The 22590-nt window shown below is 34.1% G+C and overlaps 1 protein-coding gene across 2 annotated transcripts in view; it reads left to right on the top strand.

Moving 5' to 3' along the window:
• The window catches only part of LOC126736004 (dynein axonemal heavy chain 2), an 86686-nt gene that overhangs the window by 13599 nt on the left and 50497 nt on the right, over positions 1-22590 (top strand). For both annotated transcript variants that reach the window (XM_050440183.1, XM_050440184.1), the window contains exons 8-33: positions 697-824; positions 876-1020; positions 1109-1245; positions 1303-1645; positions 1699-1845; positions 1897-2111; positions 3670-4210; positions 4270-4440; positions 6060-6252; positions 6307-6655; positions 6711-6957; positions 7047-7131; positions 7842-8005; positions 8063-8232; positions 8290-8481; positions 12053-12190; positions 12245-12431; positions 12487-12698; positions 12760-12920; positions 17999-18237; positions 18292-18511; positions 18566-18728; positions 20690-20846; positions 20902-21061; positions 21111-21307; positions 21367-21699. In XM_050440183.1, coding sequence (XP_050296140.1) covers positions 697-824; positions 876-1020; positions 1109-1245; positions 1303-1645; positions 1699-1845; positions 1897-2111; positions 3670-4210; positions 4270-4440; positions 6060-6252; positions 6307-6655; positions 6711-6957; positions 7047-7131; positions 7842-8005; positions 8063-8232; positions 8290-8481; positions 12053-12190; positions 12245-12431; positions 12487-12698; positions 12760-12920; positions 17999-18237; positions 18292-18511; positions 18566-18728; positions 20690-20846; positions 20902-21061; positions 21111-21307; positions 21367-21699 — 5394 coding nt within the window. The remainder of the gene's footprint in view (positions 1-696; positions 825-875; positions 1021-1108; positions 1246-1302; positions 1646-1698; positions 1846-1896; positions 2112-3669; positions 4211-4269; positions 4441-6059; positions 6253-6306; positions 6656-6710; positions 6958-7046; positions 7132-7841; positions 8006-8062; positions 8233-8289; positions 8482-12052; positions 12191-12244; positions 12432-12486; positions 12699-12759; positions 12921-17998; positions 18238-18291; positions 18512-18565; positions 18729-20689; positions 20847-20901; positions 21062-21110; positions 21308-21366; positions 21700-22590) is intronic.

Raw genomic sequence — 22590 nt, 5'->3', positions numbered from 1 at the left:
CCCAATAATTATTAATAATGCTAACTGACATACCCGTAAATATTGGGCGTTAAACATATTTATTTCGGTAATAACACGAAAAGTTAAAAAGATAGCCGATTGCGGTTTCCAGGTTTTTTCTAGTAAATTTAACCCACTTTTTGATTTATGAAAATTATACCGTGCCATTTAAATTTTTTTGAAAAAATCAAAGTAACAGTTTTTAATTCAAATGACGCTTCCTGCCAATTTTACAAAAAACTTTCACACACACTACTGGATACAATATTTCAAAGTATGTATGTACTTATATTTCAGTTTTAAACAAGCCCAAATTGAAAAAAAACGAATAAGTCTTTTTAAAGTTATAACCGTTTAAACAATTACACTTTCAATCAATTACCTTCCTCTACTTTATGAAGGTCGCTACGTCAATGAGTCTTTGACCTAAATGATGGAAAATCTTTCAAGGTACCTTAAGCTGACGTTTTTCGGTGAAAATTAAAATTGAATTATTGACTTTTTAATTACGAGCCCTATTGACCACGTTTGGAATTAAAAAAATATTTCCGCTATTTTCTGTTATAATGTCAAAAAAGTTCCAATGATGTCAGATTGATAGTTCCCGAGATATAGCCACGCTTAGTAAAACACGCTGTATATACAATTTTTTTCTTGATTATGCGAGTCTATGAAATAAAGAGAACTTTTATACAGGTGTTAGCTGACCTAAAGCACCCCGCAGAATTTCGACTTATCATTCCAAAAATTCTCAACCTTATTCGATATATCTGGATAAAGAGTCCGTACTACAATACTCCTGAGAAAATCACTATTATTTGCAGGTAAGTTACGAGCAACACTCCTTAGAGTTAAAATAAAACACCCCTTTTTAGGGCTTTAAGCAACCAAATCATTTTGCAATGCACCGCGTTTATCGATATGGACGTGGTGTTTAAGAAAAAGGAGTCGAGGAATGCCATTAAGATGTTTGAGATTTGTATCCAGTGTTTGACGGACTATATTAAAACTTACGTTTTGGTAAGAAAGGCAAAGGAATCACCACCTTATTCAATTAAAGAACATTCTCAATTTTAAAATATTTTCCATACAAATTAAACTTTTTTAGGTCTCAGAGTCTCACACTCAATTTGGAGACATTCCATGGAACCTGGACAGGGCTCCGATATTCAACCACGTGGACTCATACATGCAACGTTGCAAAGACATGATCGAGGTGTGCGAGGCAATGATAGTATTTGGAAGGTAATAAAACATAATGATTTGTTCATAATTTCTCACACTTTTGTGTTTACTTCATAGGTATGACGAGACAGAGAAGATTCCCAAACCCCTGTTTGGTACCTCCAAAGGGATTCAATTTGAAAGTTGGGCGGACCGGATCGAGAAAATGTTCAACGACAGCCTGGACGACATCGAAAAGGTGAAGTTGCGTGTGTTAGACGTGCAACAGGCCGAATGGTATGACGACATCCTGAAATTCCGCACCAGAATGAAGGATATCGAGGTGGTGGTGGAGAATCTCACTAATGCGGTGTTCGACGAGATCGCTAACGTTGAGGAGGGGATCGAGAGTTTGGCAGCCATGTACAACTACTCGAAGAGAAAGACTTTGTTTTCGTTGTTTGACGGGAAAACTTTACAAGTAAGTTTCAATTTTTCGTGCATAAATCTGAAATTGAATATCTCATTACACAGATCTATAAAATGTTTCGGGAAGAAATCCTGGATACCAAGCAAGACACTCAATCCGAATCTGACATGTACCCGACCATCTTGCCCTATTACTCCGGCAGAGCCCAAATGCTCAAAATGAAAAAGAACCGACTGATTATCCTAAAAAAGGTGTGAGATACTCTGTGTAATAATTATTTCTAGCTCATTCAAATCTTCTAGATGTTCGATGATGCTGGTTGGATGCTTCCCTGCAGCATCGCGAAAGAAGTCTTTGCCCAATACGAGAAATTAGTCGCCTCAATCGATGATAAATGCTTCAATTTGTATCGGAAGTGGATCGATAGTATTGGCGAAGACGTGAACCAACGGTTGCAACGACCTCTGATGTGTAAAAGTGTGTCTAAACCTGGATTGCTCGAGTGTAATATTGATAGGTAAGTTCTATAGGGCTATGGTAAATACTATCCAAGCAACACTGAGTCGTAAAATAAACCTTAAAAATGATCTATTATCATCCGTCACGTTGACATGTACGTAAAACGTTTTATAAACTTCAAAATATGATAATACATCATATTTTGAAGAACATAATACATTGATCTAGAATTCTACACAAACTTTTTAGAGGGTGGATTAATTATTTTGATAAATGAAATTAAAGATTACTATGTTTAAAAAAATAATAACTCTTGTTTATAAAAAATAAACAAAAAAAAATATAAATTTTTTAAAAATAATTAAGATACTTTCTATGCTCAAAGGATCCTGCAAGAATTTTATACAAAATAAATCATTCAAAGTTTGACTGATTGCACTTTCTTCCATAGGTTTAATTAAAATAAAATAGCAAGTAAAAAATGGCACGTTCTAGGAAAAAAGACTCTTGCGGTTAACAAAATAAAGATAAAAAATAAAACATATTATATATTCGATAATATTACGATTTTTCTGCATTATAAAGATGACAGTGTTTATTACTTACCTATTTTAAAAAAACCTTTCCTAATCGGTGGATAGGAAGGAGAGGACCCATCGAATGGCATGCTAGGTCGCTTGACCTAACACCAATGAACAATTCTAAATTCAACCACATTCATAGAGGGCAAATTGCTTAGTTCCATACATTATCCTTATACTTTGATGTGAATACTGATGGTGCTATTTATTTTCCGAATCAAAACAAATTTTTAACGTTTGTGACTTGATATTATACTGATGGGGAACATTATAACATAAATCCCTTTTTAAAAAGTCCCTTTTATAAATAGAACTACTTGTTCTGTCCTGTTACAAACAAGATTAACAATACGCGATCTGATTGGTTAGACTAGATCAGGTGACAATATTTTGCAGTGTTAATTATACATATAATAAATGTATATTTTATACCGTTTAAACCTAATGCACCGTATTAGTATTTGAGTAAGGTCACAATTTCGATAATTTCACTCTCCTATAATGGTAGGAAAATTATTAATTAATTCTTGTGGTAAAATGAAGATCTGATTATGTTATAACATTTTGTAGTGTGGAGTGTAACATTTGATATACGGTATACCATATAAATAGAATATTTAAACGCGTTTTACTTACGTTTTTAAAATCCAGTTCCTTTAATAACTTTTTCCCTGTTATTAAATTTAATAGAAATTCTGAAAAGCATATGGGTCGGTGCTGATAATAGGTTTTTAAAAATTGAACCAGTCATAAAATTTACTATAGAAATTAATGTATAGAGGCATTATACTAAATTCTACAAATAAACATTTTATCTATTTAAATTTTTTACCGCCAATTTAGGGGTCAAAAAGTCCATTTATCCATGTAGATCGTCTATAATTTCTGGATCTTAGATGGATATTTATGCAAATATAAGGGCAAAAGGTCCATTTATAATCCACTGTCTGTCGCAAATTACTATCCAGTAAAATTCTGAGTCGTCTGGAAGCGTTACTTTTCTGACGTACTCAAACCAGTTTCCTATTTCCTAAGGTCTGTCCTGGACATCTTCAAAGAGGCAAAATTCTGGGACTCCCTAAACTACGAGATCCCCACCTACGTGAAATCCGTCTACCAAAAGGCCGAAAACGTGAAGTTTATTTACCAGTGCGTCCTCAACGTGGTCCTCGACTATAACAAGATAATTTCCTCGTTAAGTGACGAGGAACGATTGCTTTTCAAACCTCTAATCTCCACGGTTGAGAAGAAGATAGCGCCTGGTTTAACCAAGCTGACCTGGGCTACTGATATTGGCGACGAATACATTGCGGAATGCAGTAACAACGCAGCCGAATTGCAAGATTTCGTCGACAATTACAAGCAGTGCAACTTACAAATTGTACTGATTTGTGAGAAAATATGCGATACGCCTCTGATTTGTCTCACTCAATACACCGCAATGGATTTGCAGGATCTCGTAGATGATCTTAGTAAGAAAATGAATGACACTTTAAGCAAATTAATTGAGCAGTATCATAAGATCATTGAGTATCTCGTGATGGTTTTCGAAGGGTTTGAAAACGTTATGGGATCAGTAAGGCCGGTTGTATATTCATTGTTCAAAGGAGTTATTAATCGGTTTATTTATTTTAGATGGCCAACCAATGGGTGAAGTATATATTCAACTTTGATAAGTTGATGGAGGAGGCGCTGAAGATTTGCTGCAAAAACTCTTTGCAATCTATGTTCGAGGCTTTACATGGCGATGGAACTACTGATCCGAATCCGTTAATTAAAATTGAGGTTAATCTTATTGGGAATAAGGTAAAATTGGTGGGATCTATTCAGGTCTACTAACTTACTAACTATACAGTGTGAAACAGCCAACTGGAAGAAATTCCATAATAAATAAATAAGAACATTTTCAAAAAAACGCTCAGGTACGTCAATTGGTATTTTTACTTCTTTTTTAACCACAAAATTAATAAACAAGGTCAATATCAACTTTTTTTTAAATGCGTCGCTCTGTATATTACTCAATTTTTCGTATCCTTAGGAGATTCCAGGGATATTTCATGTACAATATCCTAAACCAATTTTCAACTGTTTCGGAGATATTAAGATTTATTGCAAAAATTAACACTAAAAACAAATAAAATTATTTGGTTACATAAAGTCGTTACAACAGAGTCAAAAAATAATAAGTAATACTGTTTATCTCTGAAGTAAACAACAGAAAAACATTAATGTCCTGGCAATATCCTAATCTTAAATATTAGTTACGTTATTCGTTTTTTAAGTCAAGTAAGTCGAGAGGTTTAGTTCGAGATAAGATTTTTGATGTATCCCTATAAAAAGAAGTCTAATGAGATTAGATCAGGGGAGCGTGCTGGCCATTCTATCGGTCTTCATCTCCCTATCCACCGATTTGGAAATATTCGGTTGAGGCACTGCCGACTACTTCATTTAGTATAAGGATAGTGCATTATTTTGCTGAAACCATTTGATGTTAGCTGGAACTGGTGGGTTTGCTGGATCAAGATATAAGTTTGAAGTTGGCACGACATTATTTTGGACCAGTATTAAATAATTATCACCATTTAAGTTACCATCGATTAAGAAGGGACCTATGATATCTAGTGAAGATTTTCTTTAAACCAATAGCCGCAATTTTGTCGATCATGAAGTGTAAAGTTGCACTCACCGGAAAACAAAACATGCTCTGATTCGAAATTATTGTTATCTAACTTTGACCTGCTTTGTTCACAAAATAACGTTCTCCTATCAAAATCGTCTACCATGAGGTCCTGAATTGGCATCAATTTATAGGAATGCATTTTATTTTCTTGGAATGTTAGAATAATCGATGAATTGCTAACATCGAACATTGGCGCTGCTTTTCAACCAAAAGTTTGTGGATTATCCTCAAATTCAAGCATAATATCCAATTCCTGCATTCGCAGCTGATTTTTTAACATGCCTTAGAGGTACAAGCTTGCGAAAATACTTTTCTATTTCACTAATCGTCCATTGGGGATATAAGGAGGAAAATTGGAAAATTTTTCATGGAATAAGCGAGCACCTTGCATTTGTGTCCATGTGTTCAATTCATAACCAATCATCTGTAGAATTATTACTTTGTGTGTTTCTGTTAAATGTGTTTTGCTGTTCAAGCTACTATGACACTGACAATAGTGTGAAGAACACAATTTTATTTATTTTTTTTTAATCTCTTATCAGTAAGAAGATATATTGAAATGGTTTATGTTTACTTTCCCATTATCAAAACTAAAATGGGAAATAAGTATTGAGTGTTGTAACGAATTTTTTCACTAAATCGGAAAACACTCAATATGCATCATGGAATTTATTCCATTAGGCTGATCAACACTGTATAACGGTGCAGAGGGAAATAAGGCCTCTTTCATTTTTTGCACTTCTAGATAAACTTTAATCCTACCCTGGTGAGTGTGGCCAGAGTAATTTCAAACGTCCAAAACACCCTCATCGAAGCTGTAAAATCATTGCCAAGATTAAACGACAAATTCCATGTGTCCGATATCGACTATGTCGCTTATGGAGACCTAATAGAGAACGATCACGATTGCAAACATATGCAACAACAATTAAATCAAGGTGAAACCGTGATTAGATTCTATGATTATAATTCTATCTATATTTGACTTTCAGAGGTGCGTGTGGCAATTGAAAAGATCAAAGAGTACATCAAAATCTGGGAACCGTTTAGGGATTTATGGGAGGTGGATAAGGATAGGTTTATCCAGCGTTACGCTATGGAAGAACCCTCTGCTTCCTTATTCGATGCGAATATCGGACGTTATACCGAGTTGGCGAATAACGTTCAAATCCAAGATACCGTGTCCGACGTTCATTTTTTGCAAATGAACTGTGCGGAACTGAAAAAGTCGATTATAGAACATTGTGTCGAGTGGCAGCGCAAGATGTGCATGCTCTTGTTCAAATTATCCGAGAAAAAACTTGAGGATATTTATGATTATATGGAAAAAAACATTACAGAGTGAGCAAATTAAACTGTAGTAGTTGGAAAGCGGTTATAATTAAATACTTTTCAGGATTTTACACGAGCCGGAAAACCTGGAGGAAATGCAGTTCTCGTTGAACCTCTATACAAAACTCAAAGAAGACATCACGTTCATAGAAGAGCAATTCCCACAGATCACGGATCAGATATCCATCTTGGATAAGTACTCAGTCGCCATTCCACAGTCTATGAGGCTCAGACATAAAAATCTTCCTAAGGAGTGGGGTCTGTACTTGGAGTCATTGGAGCAAGCGGAGCACATGCTCGATTACTCAAAGGTGCTTGTCAGAGATTACAATAAACAACCATATTAAAGGATTTGGCGGTTTCTTTTACATCCTCAACCCCTGTATCCTTTGAATTGCAGGAACACTTTAAGAATGGACTTTTGGAACAGGCCGAGGGGGCTAGACAGAACGCTAAGCGGCTTTTAGATGAGTTTTTAGTTAAAGGTAAGGTAAATTTAATTTTTTTAACTAGTTATCAAAAAGAATTCGAGTCTTTATTCAGTGTTTTCGTCATGATCATATATTTATCTTTAGGCTTGAAAGAAATGGTTCAATTTCATTTCTTGCGTCATACTTCTTACGGAATCATAAGTGATCGGCAATGTTCGCCAATATAACCAATCAAAAGGGGAGGCTAGTAGGGATTGCAGAGAGGAAAATATTCAGAAAGAGAGATAGAATGTATTTTGCTACGTTTTTTTACTTCCTACGTTTTTATATTATGAATTCTCAGGATCCTTACTGCATGGAGCTTACTTCTTACTTATTACGTGTTACTTCTTACTGTATACCGTACGGAATTTATGAATCCACCTTAATACTTCAGACTAAACCGGGGATATCGACGAAAAATATGATTTGATCATCTAATTCGTGGGCGAAAATCCGGAAAATTCGTAAAAACTTTTATGTTACGCGTAGTTTAAAACTTAAAATTGCGAAAACAACAATAACACGAGTAATACTCAAAATATACATATTTTGCTAAAAGCAACAGTTGATACTTGATAGGAATCAAATTTTGAAACCATAACAACTTTTGACATTGTTTTCAATAAATTACAATTTGCCACTATTTTTTCCTTAAAGCTATATAATTTTCTCACTATAATTAGAAATAAATTGTTTGAAACAAATAAACACTGCTCTTTTAGGTCCGTTTACCTCAGACTGGTCAGTAGAGGACGGACTCGCCTACCTCCAATCAATGCGAGTATGCTTGAAAGAGATGCAAGATCGGGACGATCGTCTGCGCACCGAATTGGCGATATTCGGGCTCAGCTACGACGAAAGCGTCGACATAGCTAAGCTCGAATCGGTAATTTATTCCACTCAGCACTGGTCGTAACTAGAATCAGCTGAATATTCCATACAGGAACTGACCTCGTTGGAACTCGTATGGGAACTGGCGGCCCAATGGAGTGCCGCATGGAACTCTTATAAGTCGGGCGAGTTTTGGTCGATAGAGACGGCCGCTATGGAGGAAACTGCTCAGGTGCTTTTTAGGAAGTTGACCCGGCTGGCTAGGGAATTGAGTGAAAAAAAGTAACTGAGTAATATGGATGAGTGTTGAGATGTATACTGAAACGTTGCTTCTAACAGTTGGAAGATTGTGGAAGATGTGAGGAATCAAGTAGATGCCTTTCGTAGAACTTTACCGTTGCTAGGGGATTTGAAGAATCCGGCCATGAGGGCCAGACATTGGGATAAAGTGAAGAAGGCTGTCGGGATAGATTTTGATGAGACCAGTTCTGAGTTCAATTTGGAGGCTATTTATGCCATGGAAATGCACAAGTAAGGGATTCATAAAATTTATAAAAGTGTTGTTTTTATTGTAAATTTTGCTGTATTGAAAAATAGAGGTTGTAGGTAAGGTACTAAATCATTAGTTAACTATAACCAGTGTTGCCAACTATTAAATATTAGAACTCTTAATAAATATAAGGTCAGGGGATGGGAGGATACTTAGTATCTTTTAAACGAATCAGAAGCCTGCATTTTCCTGCAAAAGGTTATTCAGTGAAACTGTTTAAAATTATTTTGAACTTACAGGACTACCAAAATAATTCTAAAGCAATTAAGAAGATATCAACCACACCATAATTTAATGATAACTTCCTCTGAATGACGTAAAAATTCCGACTCCCTAATTTCTGTCCTCATTCGATTTCTACAGATGTCGTCCTTTTTTAGTCAATTTAAAATTGCATGAGAGTGCAAGGATGACACCTATATAAAAATTAATTTCCAAAATCCACAGAGTCCAATTAGGATTTCATAGGGAAGAGCTTTTTGTTTGCTTTTTTCTCTTTACTTGAGTTTCTAGCAGGTGTATCTGCCGATACATACTCAATATGGAAAATAACCCTTTGCTGCAAAAATTTACAGACTTTTCTGCTACGATTCTACAACAGTAATTAAATTTTGGATTGCCTAATATTTAGAACGAAGTTTATTTTGAATAAACAAACAAATATAAATTGATACAAAATAGATTAATAAAAATATTTATTAAAAGAACCAATTGTTTACAAGGCAGAATAACATACAGACGTTATCCTTTCTTGATATTGATCGTTTTATTTTTGTTCAAAAGGAAAAAGCGGCAAATATTTAATTTCGATTCACTCATTCACTCCATTACACTCGATTCTTTATATCATTCTCCAAATAAAATCAAAAATACACCAGCTCAGAGAAACTCCTCAAATTCATCTAAAAATTATCTTTGAAACACTAAAATTCCTAATTTTTGGTAAAAAATATACCGAATTGGCAATACTGACTATAATGCAGAATCCCTAATATTTTGGACTGCAATAACAATTGTTTGTCTACTTTTGCAGATTTCTTTCATAGAGTTTTAAACAACTCTACTCCATCTGCCGATTGCAGTCATCCTTAGAAAAAGTTGAAAATAAGAAGACTGCAATATTTTACAGTGTTCCTTCTTTTTATCGACGTGATTGTACTTCTGTTTTCACTGAACCTCTATAAATACTTTTCAGTTTGTCACTACGCACAAACACTTTTTCCAACATCTCGAAAGAAACGAAAATTTGCCCTGTCACCTAATCTCAATTTTGTTCAACTTTTCTAAGGTATTTGAGACCTCCATTAATAGCAACCTGTTTAATAAAATTAAAATCTGATTTTACCTAATCAGGGTGGCTTTTCCATGTCGATCAATAGTCACTAATTTAACAGGGGTTAGCAAAATCAGTGTGTATATCAAACACATTGAAATCACAGAAATCTTAAGCAGAAAAATCAAGCAGATCCTATTAGGGTTTATAAATGTTGTGAAGCTTACAGACTTTCACTTAACCTTCAGAAATGTGAGACTCAAACATGAGATTGACCTTGGTTATAATTATAATCATTACTATCACACTTCCAAATTGTAACTCTGTTGTTTCTGACCTGAAGGTCTGTCTTGATAAAGAGCTTTTAAGACTCATAGATACCATCATAAAATCTTTTAAGATCCTTGGGTTTATTATAAGATAAACAACTATTTTCTGATACTTCAGGCAGAACAATTTTATTTAACTCCCTAGTTAAATCACACCTACGGTATGCATCTTTATTATGGTTTTTCAATTATTCAGTACATATAAATACTCTCCAATAAGTTTATTCTAATAATAAAATGCCAATTTTTGAGCTGAATGGTAGAGAGAATTCAATCAGCAGTTGTATTACAATGATGCTTTTGCAAAGGGAGCACTAAATATAAATCTGCAGTAGAATGCTTTTATAAAAACTATAGGCTCACTTTATTTGAATATAGGTTCCCATTAAAACGAGTCAATGCAAATAAAAGGAAAACAAGACAATATTATAGCGTGTAAAAACGACTAGACATCCTTCCAAACTTGTCTCAGTATGATCCAACTTTAGAACCGCATTACAAAAATGTTAAAAAAGAATATGATAACTTGCTTGGATCAAGATTAACACGATCAGATAATAAATCCAAATGCATGTGCATAGTATGTAATGAAATGTTGGGCAAAGAACATTATAAAGACAAAGACATTTCGCTCATTGGTAATCCAAACAAAATTGCAAACCAATATAATTAGTATGTATTGTCCGTTGTGTTATTAGATAAGCTAGAGACACTTCCAATTAATACTAACATTCAATCAAATAGTGAGTCTATGTTCCAATCACCAATATGTCCAAAAGAAATGTGTGGTTATGCGAAACAAATAAGTTCTGGCATTGATAAGATTCTAACTATAAAAGTAACAGCTATAAAAGTATTAGTGTCATATATTAACCCAGCAGAAATTACAACGTGTACAAAATACGTGTTGTCGATTTGTGTGTAATTTAAGAAAATTTAATCATGTGTCATATATCTATATCTATCGATTGCAGTAGCTAAAAATGTCATTTCTTTTTAACTTTCATTTTCTTATAAATTATCATTTCTTTATATAACATAAGACTCTGACATTGCCACACCATAATAGCACAGCTCTTTTTTTCACGTAGTTATACTTACATTGCTGTAACAATTTATAATCGATTTAGACCTAATTTTTCAAGTCCAATATATCGCTTTAAAAATGATTATAAAACTTTGTTCTTGGAGGAACAATTGCACAATTAGTTTTTTGTTCTTTGGTTAATTTTTATATTACTATTACTGCTTGTTTGTCAAAACATTTGTAATTATTATTATTAGGGTAAAGAGATAGAAGTAGCTTTAGCTAATCTTCGCCTTTTTGGGCAAATGTAATTTAATGTGCATTTGATGCCAAATAAAGACATATTTATTATATTACTCAAGTGTAGTGCTTCCTAATGAATAACCCCTATACAAACAGAGAATATTTCCGAATCGTCTCAAGATGGCATTAGTGATACCATTACAAAAAAAGAGGATCTAGAAGCTATGGAAAATTACAGACCCATCAGCCTTTTACCAGGTTTTTCAAAATTATTTGAATTAGCTATGTGTAAAAGATTACTCGATGTCTTGAAGAAGTGCCAATTATTTAATTATCATTATTAATCATTGTTTTTCATTTTCATTCACTTTTCTTAAAGAAAACAAAATGTAGGTATAATGAAATATGAGAAAACATATCTTTCATTGTACCATTTAGTGAGTTTGATCCTGTTATTACTTTACTTTTACAGTACTTTACTGAATTTATTGTATTATCTGTCAATATTTTAATAATTATTTTATTATTAGGATTTGTTTCTTGTTGGGCAATAAAACTCTAAAATGAATTGAGATCCCAGATAACAAAATAACACCTCACAGTCTTTTTGGTTCGAGTATCACTTGAGATTAAAGTGGGGTTCACATATAAGGTAGTTCATAAACAGTTTGTTCCAACAGATTTGCAGAAGAAATCGGTGACATATCGAATGCTGCCACCATGGAGCTACAAATCGAGAAGGGTCTTCGGGTCATTGTGGACACCTGGAGCACAATGCAAATCGAGATAATTTCCTATAAAGATCGTGGGGTATACAGGTAAACGTGTATCACCAATCACACCCCCTTATGATAACTTTTAAATCTTTATAGAATCAAAAGTGTGGACGATTGCTTCCAAGCCCTGGAAGACAACATAATGCAACTCTCAACGATGAAAAGCACGAGATTTGTAGAGCCGTTTGCGAAAGTGGTGGACTTTTGGGAACGCACCTTGTCTTACATCATGGAAACGTTGGAGATTGCATTGCAGGTGCAACGGCAATGGCTCTACCTAGAGGTTCCGTGGTGGTCCAGCTACAAACATTTGAAATAATGGATAAGGTTTATTTTAGAACATATTCTTCGGGGAAGATATCAGAAAGCAGCTGCCGAAGGAATCGGAGGATTTTGACCATATTACTGAGAGTTGGCGCAATATTTCTACGAGACTGTACTTTTCAAAAACGGCCCTGAAGGCCACACATTACCGGCCGCCACCTTACTTGCTCCAGAAGCTTAATAAGATGTACGAAAAGTTGGATTTGTTACAAAGAGCATTGGAAAGGTGAGTGAATTGAGGATGTCTTTTGGAAAGCAAAACGTTACACTTACAACATTGCGCTTAGGTATTTGGAAACGAAAAGGCACGTATTTCCACGTTTTTATTTCATATCGAACGACGATATGCTAGAAATCTTGGGCAACTCGAAAAAGCCCGAACTGGTGCAGCCCCACTTGAAGAAACTATTTGACAATCTGACCAAAATCAAAATACAGAAAAATACGGGTAAGTCCGCCCTAAATAGTAGTAATTTTTTAGATAGCCAATTGGAATATACTAATTATAATTTGCTCATGTAACATAAAAATTATTTCATAAAATATATCACAAATCATTGGAAAAAATATATAAAGATATCCAACACAAAATATCCATATATTTGGTGACTATAAGTTGCCAGAAGCTTATTGGAGTAATGATGAATATAGCTTACAGCCCTTACAGGTTGAGTGTGCAGGAGCGTATTTCTGCTTACAGTTTGCCTTAATGTTTATCTTGAACAAATGTTAAAATCTGATGGACAGTATATACATCATTATAGTTTCGGATGCTTTTATTATTTAACATCACAATCATCATGTTAAGAGAAGAACATAGTGAGTAGAATTATTACAATACGCGGATGATTTTTTACAAAAAGAGAGGGATATGACATAACCGATATAATAAGCAAACTGAATAAATTTATACAGAAACTAGCCAACAGCTTTAACGAATTAAACTTTAACATATCTATAAACAAATCAGCTGGAATGCCCTGTTGCCCAAAAAAACATTACATCTCAGACAAAAGGTATATTAGAGAGGTCAAATTATAAACTTGGTCAAGGAATATAAGTATTTAGGCATCATATTTACAGACACGCTCAATTGGACCAAGCAAATATAGAAAATATCAAACGCAGAAAGCCAGTTTCCAGGATATGGTTGGGAGGAGACCCCTGTTACTCAATAATATGTGTAGAAGGGACTGGTAAGGTCTAGTAAGGATTATGGCAGTAAAATCCTAAGACGAATGATAAATGCCAATAAAAATAAATTAAACAACGCACAGTTTCAAGCCCTTAGGCTGTTTAGTGGAAAACTCAGATATCTTTCTAAAATCTCTAGAATTTCGAACAATATGGCTTACTAAAAAACTTCTGTCTAAATATATGACTTTAGAAAATTACAAAATTATGGCCCTGATCAAAGAGGAAAGAGATATAGGATAAAAGGACAGTATAATATGAAGGGTACAGGTTAAAAAGGGGGAATGTCAAAAATCGTTGATTTTCAGGAAATCAATTTTTAATTTTAAAACCCAATAACTTATTATTTTATTATTTTGTATTGAATGTATTAATGGATTTAGTTTGTTATGTCTATTTGGGATTGGAATTGAGAAAATATTAATAAAATTCCATTTACAAAAATTTTTAGAGCAAAAAAGAAGAAGAAAGTACAGATTATAACGAACAAGAAGAGGGGATTGTCACATATTTTCACTGTAGTTTTGTGGTATCGTCAGTTTTTTATACACAAGCAATTCTAAAGCAAAACAGCAAAGGTTAATTCGAATTTCTCATTTAATTGGGAAAGATACAGAAAAAATTCAAACACTTTTTTGCGCTTCTTACACACGAAGCTTTTGGAAAGGAAGCCTTGTCTTTGACATTTCTGGTATGTTTTAATGTAGAGAAATATTTTCTAGCGGCTGGATTGCGACAGAATTTCATTAAGCACTGCAGGTCATTGTACTTGGCTAGTGTTATAGGCAGTAGTCCTGCAAATAGATAAAACATCCTTAACATTGGAAAATAATATTATGTGTATAGTTAGGTACCTTTGTATAATTGGCCTGGTAATTCGAACAAATTGTTTGGTAAATTATTGATAAATTTTTTCTTCGGTTTAATCAAAACAGCCGATTCCCACATACCATTCCATGTTGATCGATGGTAGGCAAGCCTGGGATGATCTTTAACGACTTTTAGTTCACGTATTGGCTGGATCTTCATTGGACACTTATTTTTGTAAAGTGTAGAAAAATGTGTAGTCCAGCATTTAAAAAAATCGAAAGTGATTTCCCTAACATCAAAAGGATTTGGTTTAACTCGTGCAGCTCTGAAAACTTCAGCCCATTTATTTGGAAGTTCCACACGCGACTTTTGCTGCACTAGTCCAAAATCCTTGTCGCATTCCATAAATGAATGTCCTCTAATGGGAAAACTTATCTTGATTTCATCAAACCTTTTTTGCACATGCACTAAGTGATGGAGGTAACGGATAACTGTGTAATTCTTATTCTGTCCCCCACATGAGTCGCAAAATATATCGAGGACTCGAACACTACTAGGTAGAAAGTTGGAAACAAAATGATGCAACATCGAACATACATCGTCAGAGCCTTTTCGACCGTTTGTTTCAGGATAAGTATAGAAAATTCTTTGACAAAACATGAATATTAGTCGACAAAACATGAATATTAAAAGAGAATACAGATAACTGTCTCTTATAATAAACATCATTTGTGCTGATGTTGGGCACTGGCAGATTTCCAGGAAATCCATGCCTATTGCTTCTTCGTTCTCATTTACCCGACTAGATAATTTTGCAGCCTTTTTCTTGAATAAAACACTTAGTGAAGTAGATTTTCCTGTTGGAAGGTAGTGATTTTGTCATCTGGTTGTTTTTTTTCTATGGCATTTTCTGACACATTCTTCATTTTGGCTTCTAGGGACCTAATATTTGCCAAGTATTCGTCACAGATTCTGCACGTATCCGACCTTGGGTAACCAAATGAAATGTTGAAGTCTCGTGAGAAAATAGATCTATATGTTTCATATGACACACAATATTTTTGATCTGTAACGGTATTTTTGTACATATTGTACATTTTTCTGATATTTAAATCTTCGGGCAGGTAGGTTTTTGAAGAATCCTTTAGGCTGTAATGGCTTTGTCGTCCTTTGAAAGAACTAATATGATTGACTACTAGATCTTTAGCTTCCTGTTTCAGCTTGAGAGGCCTATTTAAGTGTTTTCCTCGTTTATCAATTGGGGCGCTACCAATCATTTTTAAAGATTTCTGGAGAATTTTAAGCTTTTTTTTGGTTATACCATGTAAGGAAAGAAAAGGCTTAAAACAAACTGGTACTTCTGTTGTCTCACCATCTAAAGAGATTCTGACACGATAAGCAAATTAACTCTCATGTAATCTTGCGACCTCTTCTGCGTTACGTGGTGTCGCTTTTGTACAGGACAGACACTAATAAGTCCATACAAATAGATGAATGAATAACATGAATGAATGAACAAATAGATAAATAAACACCAGAACCGGTAAACACATTCAGAAAATAAAAGTAGCTGCAGTCAAGAGAGCCTTCTGACAGTTCCTGAATAACGTGCATTTGTGACGTTCCCCCTTCTTAGCATGTGGCGCGAGGACTCTCTTCCTTTTTAGACAGTACAGCTTAATTTAAATTGTCAATATCTGGCGACTCTTCCCTTTTTTCGCCTGTATAATGTTACTAGGTGATACTTCTGTCTATTAAAAGTTGAACGGACTGAACAGCTCAAAATGAGCAAAAAGTGACATTCCCCCTTTTTAGCCTGTACCCTTCTAATATAGTAACTACATTCATTGATGAAGAACTACATTAGAATGAAGAAAATATCCAAAAATATAAAATTCTTCTTTGCTTCAAATTCAATATACCATATCAGATGATGACAATACCTGTAATCTATATGGGACTCAAAAAAAGAGGGAACCAAATGTGAGACAAAAATTCAGGAATTTAAAAATTTTTACCTCATATATGCAGATGGATTTATCGTCAGGTAGGATTTGGAGTCTACTGCTCTCAAGAAAAGGCTTCCAAGTAATGCCCAAATATGCATGGCATCAGAAATTATAACAATCCACAATGCAATAACATAAAATTTCACATAAGATAAAATAAGGACAGATCTAGCCCATGAAAATCCACTGGAAGAACTATTGGACTAGGACATTGGACATAACGGACCAGCATTACAAAAATACTGCATCAGAAATTTATAAAAAGCTTACATTAATATCAAAAATTTGTTGCCTGCCTAATAGATATATTTTGGGTCCTGACAGTATATGTGTATACCAAATCTGCTTCAAAGACTGTATTTGCGCAATGGTTAGCCGGTTCGTTTTGTGATGCCTGTTTTTAAGAATGGAGTGAGATCAGAATTGATAGCTTGGTAAGTGGGCTACTATGGCTATTTAGTCAATATATTTCAACATCGCTTTTTTCTGATCGATCAACAGTCACAAATTTCTTGTTATATCAAAATAGGCTAATCAATGCCTTGGAGGATTTTAGTTGACTCCATTTATACGGATTTTTCAAAGTTTTTCTGAGCAACATGTTTGATTTGGGTTTTGGTGCGACTATTCTCGTTTGGATAGCTAGTTTTCTTGTGGGTCATCAACAGAAGATAAAAATAGATTATTTTTTGTTTGAAGTTTTTATGGATTTTGCCAATGATTTTAAAATTATGAAAACAATTTACAGTAAAGAGGAAACACTTTGAACATCAAACTAATTAAACTAATAACATCATTCCTAATTGGTGTAGGGGTAATAAACTTAGTCTGAATGTATCCAAGTACTGTTTTATTAGCTTTTGTAAGGCGGTCAGATAACATACTGAATCAATGTACATCGTAACAAAATTACAGTTAAATCATCCAAAATGGTGTGCTTTGGTCTTAGATATTGTAAAAATGTATCATCGGAGGCTATAAGACGTGTCTATTGCTCGCTGGTTCGTTCTAAGCTAAAATATATCTCCATAGTTTGTGATCACATCAAGCCGTACCCAATTTGTCAGTGATTAAGATCATTTAAGTTGGTTTTGTTTGTAGCCGATTATGCAGCAGTTCAAAGTAATTTTAATCTGCTTCCTTTGGCATATAGACGGAATATGTAGGGTATGATGTTGATACATAAGATAATTATTAATGGTTGTAAAGATTTTTAGAATCGTTACTATAAAGTCACAAATAGTTGCAACATTAATTGTGTTTGGCATGTCGATGAATTTATTTACTAAGTAATTAGTCAATTCTCTTTTTTAGTTTTATTATTTGAACCTTTTAAGTTAATAACCTCTTTTATTATTATTATATTATTGGATTACTCCTTACGGTACTTATCTTGGATAACTTTAAATTAGCTTGTAATATACTGTTCTTACTATAATAAATAAATAAAAATATATTTGGCCACATGTTCAGTTATAATCAATACATTTCTTCTCCATACGATAACTTGCAGGGGTAAACAAGCAAGAGTGTGTGGGTATGTTGGCCGACGATGGTGAATATCTCGAGTTCGTAAAACCGTTCATCCTGGACGGTCCTGCCGAATTGTGGCTCCTACAGCTCGAAGCCTCCATGAGGCAAATCCTCAAGACCACTTTCAAACCAGTGAGGGGAGAGTTGAAAAAGAACTTGAGCAAACGTGACAAATGGCTACTGGCTAATTGTGGCCAATTGTGTAACGCGTGCAGTTTGGTAAGTTTGACAAACATGTACGAGCCAGCTGTTGCATAAGTATTCTTTCGATAGATTCAATGGACTACAGACTGCACAAGGGCCTTAGTGCACGCCAAGATGATGGAGAGTAAGAAACCGTTAAAACGACTAAGGAAGAAACAGAATCAGGTGCTGAGTAAACTGTCGGAGCTGAGCAGGAAGGAGTTGACTAAACTGCAAAGGTTGAAGACTAACGCGTTGATTACTATCGAGATACATTCCAGGGACGTGATTGATAGGCTTTATAAAGCGAGTAGGTGATGTAGAGTGGCGGTTTCTAGGTTTTGTAGAGCCAGGTTGTTTGTAGATTGCAGAGATACCAACTCGTTTGAGTGGTTTTCCCAATTGAGGTTCTACTGGGACAGGGAATCGGACGATTGTATAATAAAGCAAACGAATACTTGTTTTAATTATGGGTACGAGTATAATGGAAACTCTGGACGATTGGTTATTACTCCTTTAACAGACCGGTAAGCACTTTTAAGAATACGCAGTATGGAGAAAGTTTTTGAAACAAGAAAGGTTTAATTGCCTAATAAAAAATCAAAGGGAACTAAATGAGAGAATCCACAAGGTGATTAACGGCCGATATACATTAGCACTATATGGAAAACGGAACGTAACGGCATTTGTTTACGAGAAAAAAATAATTTTGCGTGTTTTTTGTTAAAATACAGGGCCTAACTAATTGTTTATCAGGTCTTTAAGTTCCTAAAAACCTGAAACTTAAAACATCACTTTAAGAGACCATATAGATTAACTTCCCATAGTCTGATTTAATCAGCATTATACAGGATCGTGGAAAATTAAATTAACATTTTTCATTTACTTTCAATGGCGAAAAATCCATTTTTTTTAATGCTCTATATTTTATTTTATATGCAATGAACAGTTACTTTTATTAATATAACATATTCCTATATATAAGTAGCTGCGTTTTAGAAATAATAGAATAAATGACAGTGACATATTACTTTAAAATATTAACATTGTGTTTTATGATCAACTTAATTAAAAAGTCTAAATTGAAAGATATTCACTACTCAAAAGGCTATTTATTTTCCATGAATAATATGATCAAATAATAGCAAGAACATGTGGAAAAATTAACGAAATGTATCCAGATCTACGATCAATGAATCCGCGAAAGTTTGTGAAAATATTTGGTAATTATGGCTCGAAATTAAAACCTGATTTAAAGAAAACAACTGGCTGGTAACTGGCTACTAAGGAAGAAGTTAATATTATTAGATAATATTATTACACACTTATATTAAGCTTCAATTGGAAGTGCTAAGGATGATTTAGGTTTGTCTGATTATTTAATTCAAAAAATATTAGCCAAACATGAAATGTTCCATAAAAGTTCACCAATGTTCAATCTTTGGAACTATGAGACTATCGCAGAAAGAATAAAGTAGATAGATATAACGAAAAAGTAGAATTCTATGAAAAACATTTTCATCTATATTGATTCAGACGCTAACTTTCTGAGAAAAATAATTAAAGTGTTGTAAGTAATTTTTTGGAAAATCCATTATTTTCGTACTTGTTCGTTTCAACTTGATGGAGAGCCAACTCACTGTGGAGTCAGTATAATAAGAAAACTGTACGACATATTTGATGGTTTAGGCGTATGTGAGCATATGGGATTGGCCTGCGAAAGCACCAGATCTGACACTCCTTGATTTTTATTTGTCGTTTAATATAAAGGAAACAGTGTACGCAACATTAGTAAATAGTAAAGAACAGCTACGTTAGCGAGTTATGACCTATTTTGAAGAGCTAGATGGAAGCGAAGTTAGAAGACGACGAATATATCCAACAGAAAACGATTTTATAAATGTTTAAAGAATAATGGTATTTCGAAATTTGTATATAATACTTTTTTTGTTACTTTTACGTTTAACTAATGAAGTATTTTGTAGTATTAATAAGATTTTTTTTATCCATTAATGGTAAATCTGAATACAATGTGTTACATTTTCTAGACGTTCTTACTATTATTTGAGCACATTGTTCATGGAAAATAAATAGTTCAAATAATTTCATCAATCAGTCTGTAGACAAATGACCAATTCCTAATATAAACGCAATAAATAAAAAAAAATTCGTCAAGCGACGATTTTGCTTATATCGAATATTGAATCCAAATGAGCATTAGAACCCCATAAATTGCGTTTTCCATAAAATAATTTACAATTTTTTCCTCTACAAAAGTGGGAGTTAAGTAAGGGAAAGTAAAAAATAGATAAAATAAAGAACTTTAAACTAAAATAAAACTAAATGAGACAAATGATAAACTTTTAATGAAAACCCAAAAATTCAAAACCAAATAACGTAAAGCGACGCTTTTACTTATACCAAACACTTGAACCCAAATAAAGAGCCCTACATTGAATTTCTCTAAAAAAAAATTGAATTTTTCCAGTTGTTACATAACGTTAACGACAGCCCTACACCTCTACAGGGGGGGCAGCCCCAAAGGGCCCGCAGGCACAGGCAAAACCGAAACTGTCAAAGATTTGGGTAAAGCCATGGGCATGTGGGTGATCGTCAATAATTGTTCGGAAGGCCTGGATTATAAGGTTTTACCTTAATAACTAAATCGATTCAGTCATTATTGAATCAAATTAATTCTAGAGTATGGGTAAATGCTTCTCTGGTTTAGCCCAAACTGGAGCCTGGGGCTGCTTCGACGAATTCAACCGGATCAACATCGAGGTGCTATCGGTGGTCGCTCAGCAGATTTTGTGTATTTTTCAGGCTCTGTCTCAGAAACAAGCCCGGTTTATATTTGAAGGTACTGTTACAATTAATTATTTTCTACAAACTCATTAATCGCTTTTAAGGTTACGAAATCATCCTAAAATGGACCGTGGGCATCTTCATAACGATGAACCCCGGTTACGCGGGCAGAACCGAACTGCCCGACAATTTAAAGTCCATGTTTCGCCCCATTTCCATGATGGTTCCCGATAGCGCCATTATCGCCGAGAACGTTTTATTCAGCGATGGGTTCTCCAACACCAAAGCGTTGGCCAAAAAGGTACCACCAAATAATCGCAATATTAGAAACCGATTTCTCTTAATACAATTCTATTGCAGGTGTTCACCTTATATCAATTGGCCATTCAGCAATTAAGTAAACAAGACCATTACGATTTCGGTTTGAGGTCGATGGTGGCCCTTTTGAGGTACGCGGGACGTAAGAGACGCGCCATGCCCAACATACCTGAAGAACAAGTCGTTTATTTGGCCATGAGGGACATGAATATCGCGAGGTTTACATCGAACGATTTGCCACTGTTCAATGGGATTATGTCGGATATTTTTCCCGGAGTGAATATCCCTGCTGTCGATTATATGGATATTAATATGGCCATGATTGACTTTATGAACGAGAACAATATACAGGCTATACCCATCGCTATGACCAAGGTAAGATGTGTTCTTTCTGTATTTATTTCTTTTTTATAGCTGTATATGCTGCACGAACTTTTAATTTACGTTCATACGAAAAACTGTATTAGTTTATAGAGGAGCAGTATTATTTTTATCACTCTAAATTTTAGTTAATAGGTAGTGAACTAAAATTTGGTAATAGGACTTAAATATTTCCCATCCCATAAAATTTTTATCTGTTATTCATGTGAGTTAATATAATTAGGTATATAAAAAATTTTCAAAATCGCATACTAGATGTAGTTGTTAGACAAGAGCAATATGTGGTACCTTGAAATGAATTTAGCCTTAATTAATGAAGATACCTTCCATCCCACATTAAATATTTTGGTTCCAATTCAGCAAAGGAAACATGAAAAAGAACTACAAAACAATAATATTTCAAATAGCTTTAAAAGAGGCAAATATATCTTCTTATATGAAATTCTTAGGCAAACAGATTGGACCCTTTTAGAAGTATATATAAGAAGAAGTATACAGTCTGTCCAAGATAAGGATGTCTATTATGGGGATCTCGGCAGCTATAGGAGATACGAGGTTAATTAAATTAGAGAAAAGTTGTGCATTTTAGAGCCTAACAATACGCCGTTTAGAAAGTTTTAAAATTTTAAGTAGTTCCGGAGATATTCGAGAAAAACCGAAATTTTCCGATTTTGTTTTTATTTTTTTCTGGCGTTATTTAAAGAGATATGGAAAAACAAAAGACACTTTCTCGTGGCCGCTTTTTAAGCTCTAAAAAATAACATTGCGAGATTTTTCGTACGACGTTTCGTTTCGAGGAAACCATCATCAACTTAATTTTTTTATATGGCGCGTAAAAAAAGTACACTTTTAATTAAAATTAAATCAATCGGAATTTTTTATTAA

Source organism: Anthonomus grandis, chromosome 5 (genome assembly GCF_022605725.1).
Source record: "Anthonomus grandis grandis chromosome 5, icAntGran1.3, whole genome shotgun sequence".
NCBI lineage: Eukaryota > Metazoa > Arthropoda > Insecta > Coleoptera > Curculionidae > Anthonomus > Anthonomus grandis.
This window is presented reverse-complemented; position numbering and strand designations above follow the sequence as displayed.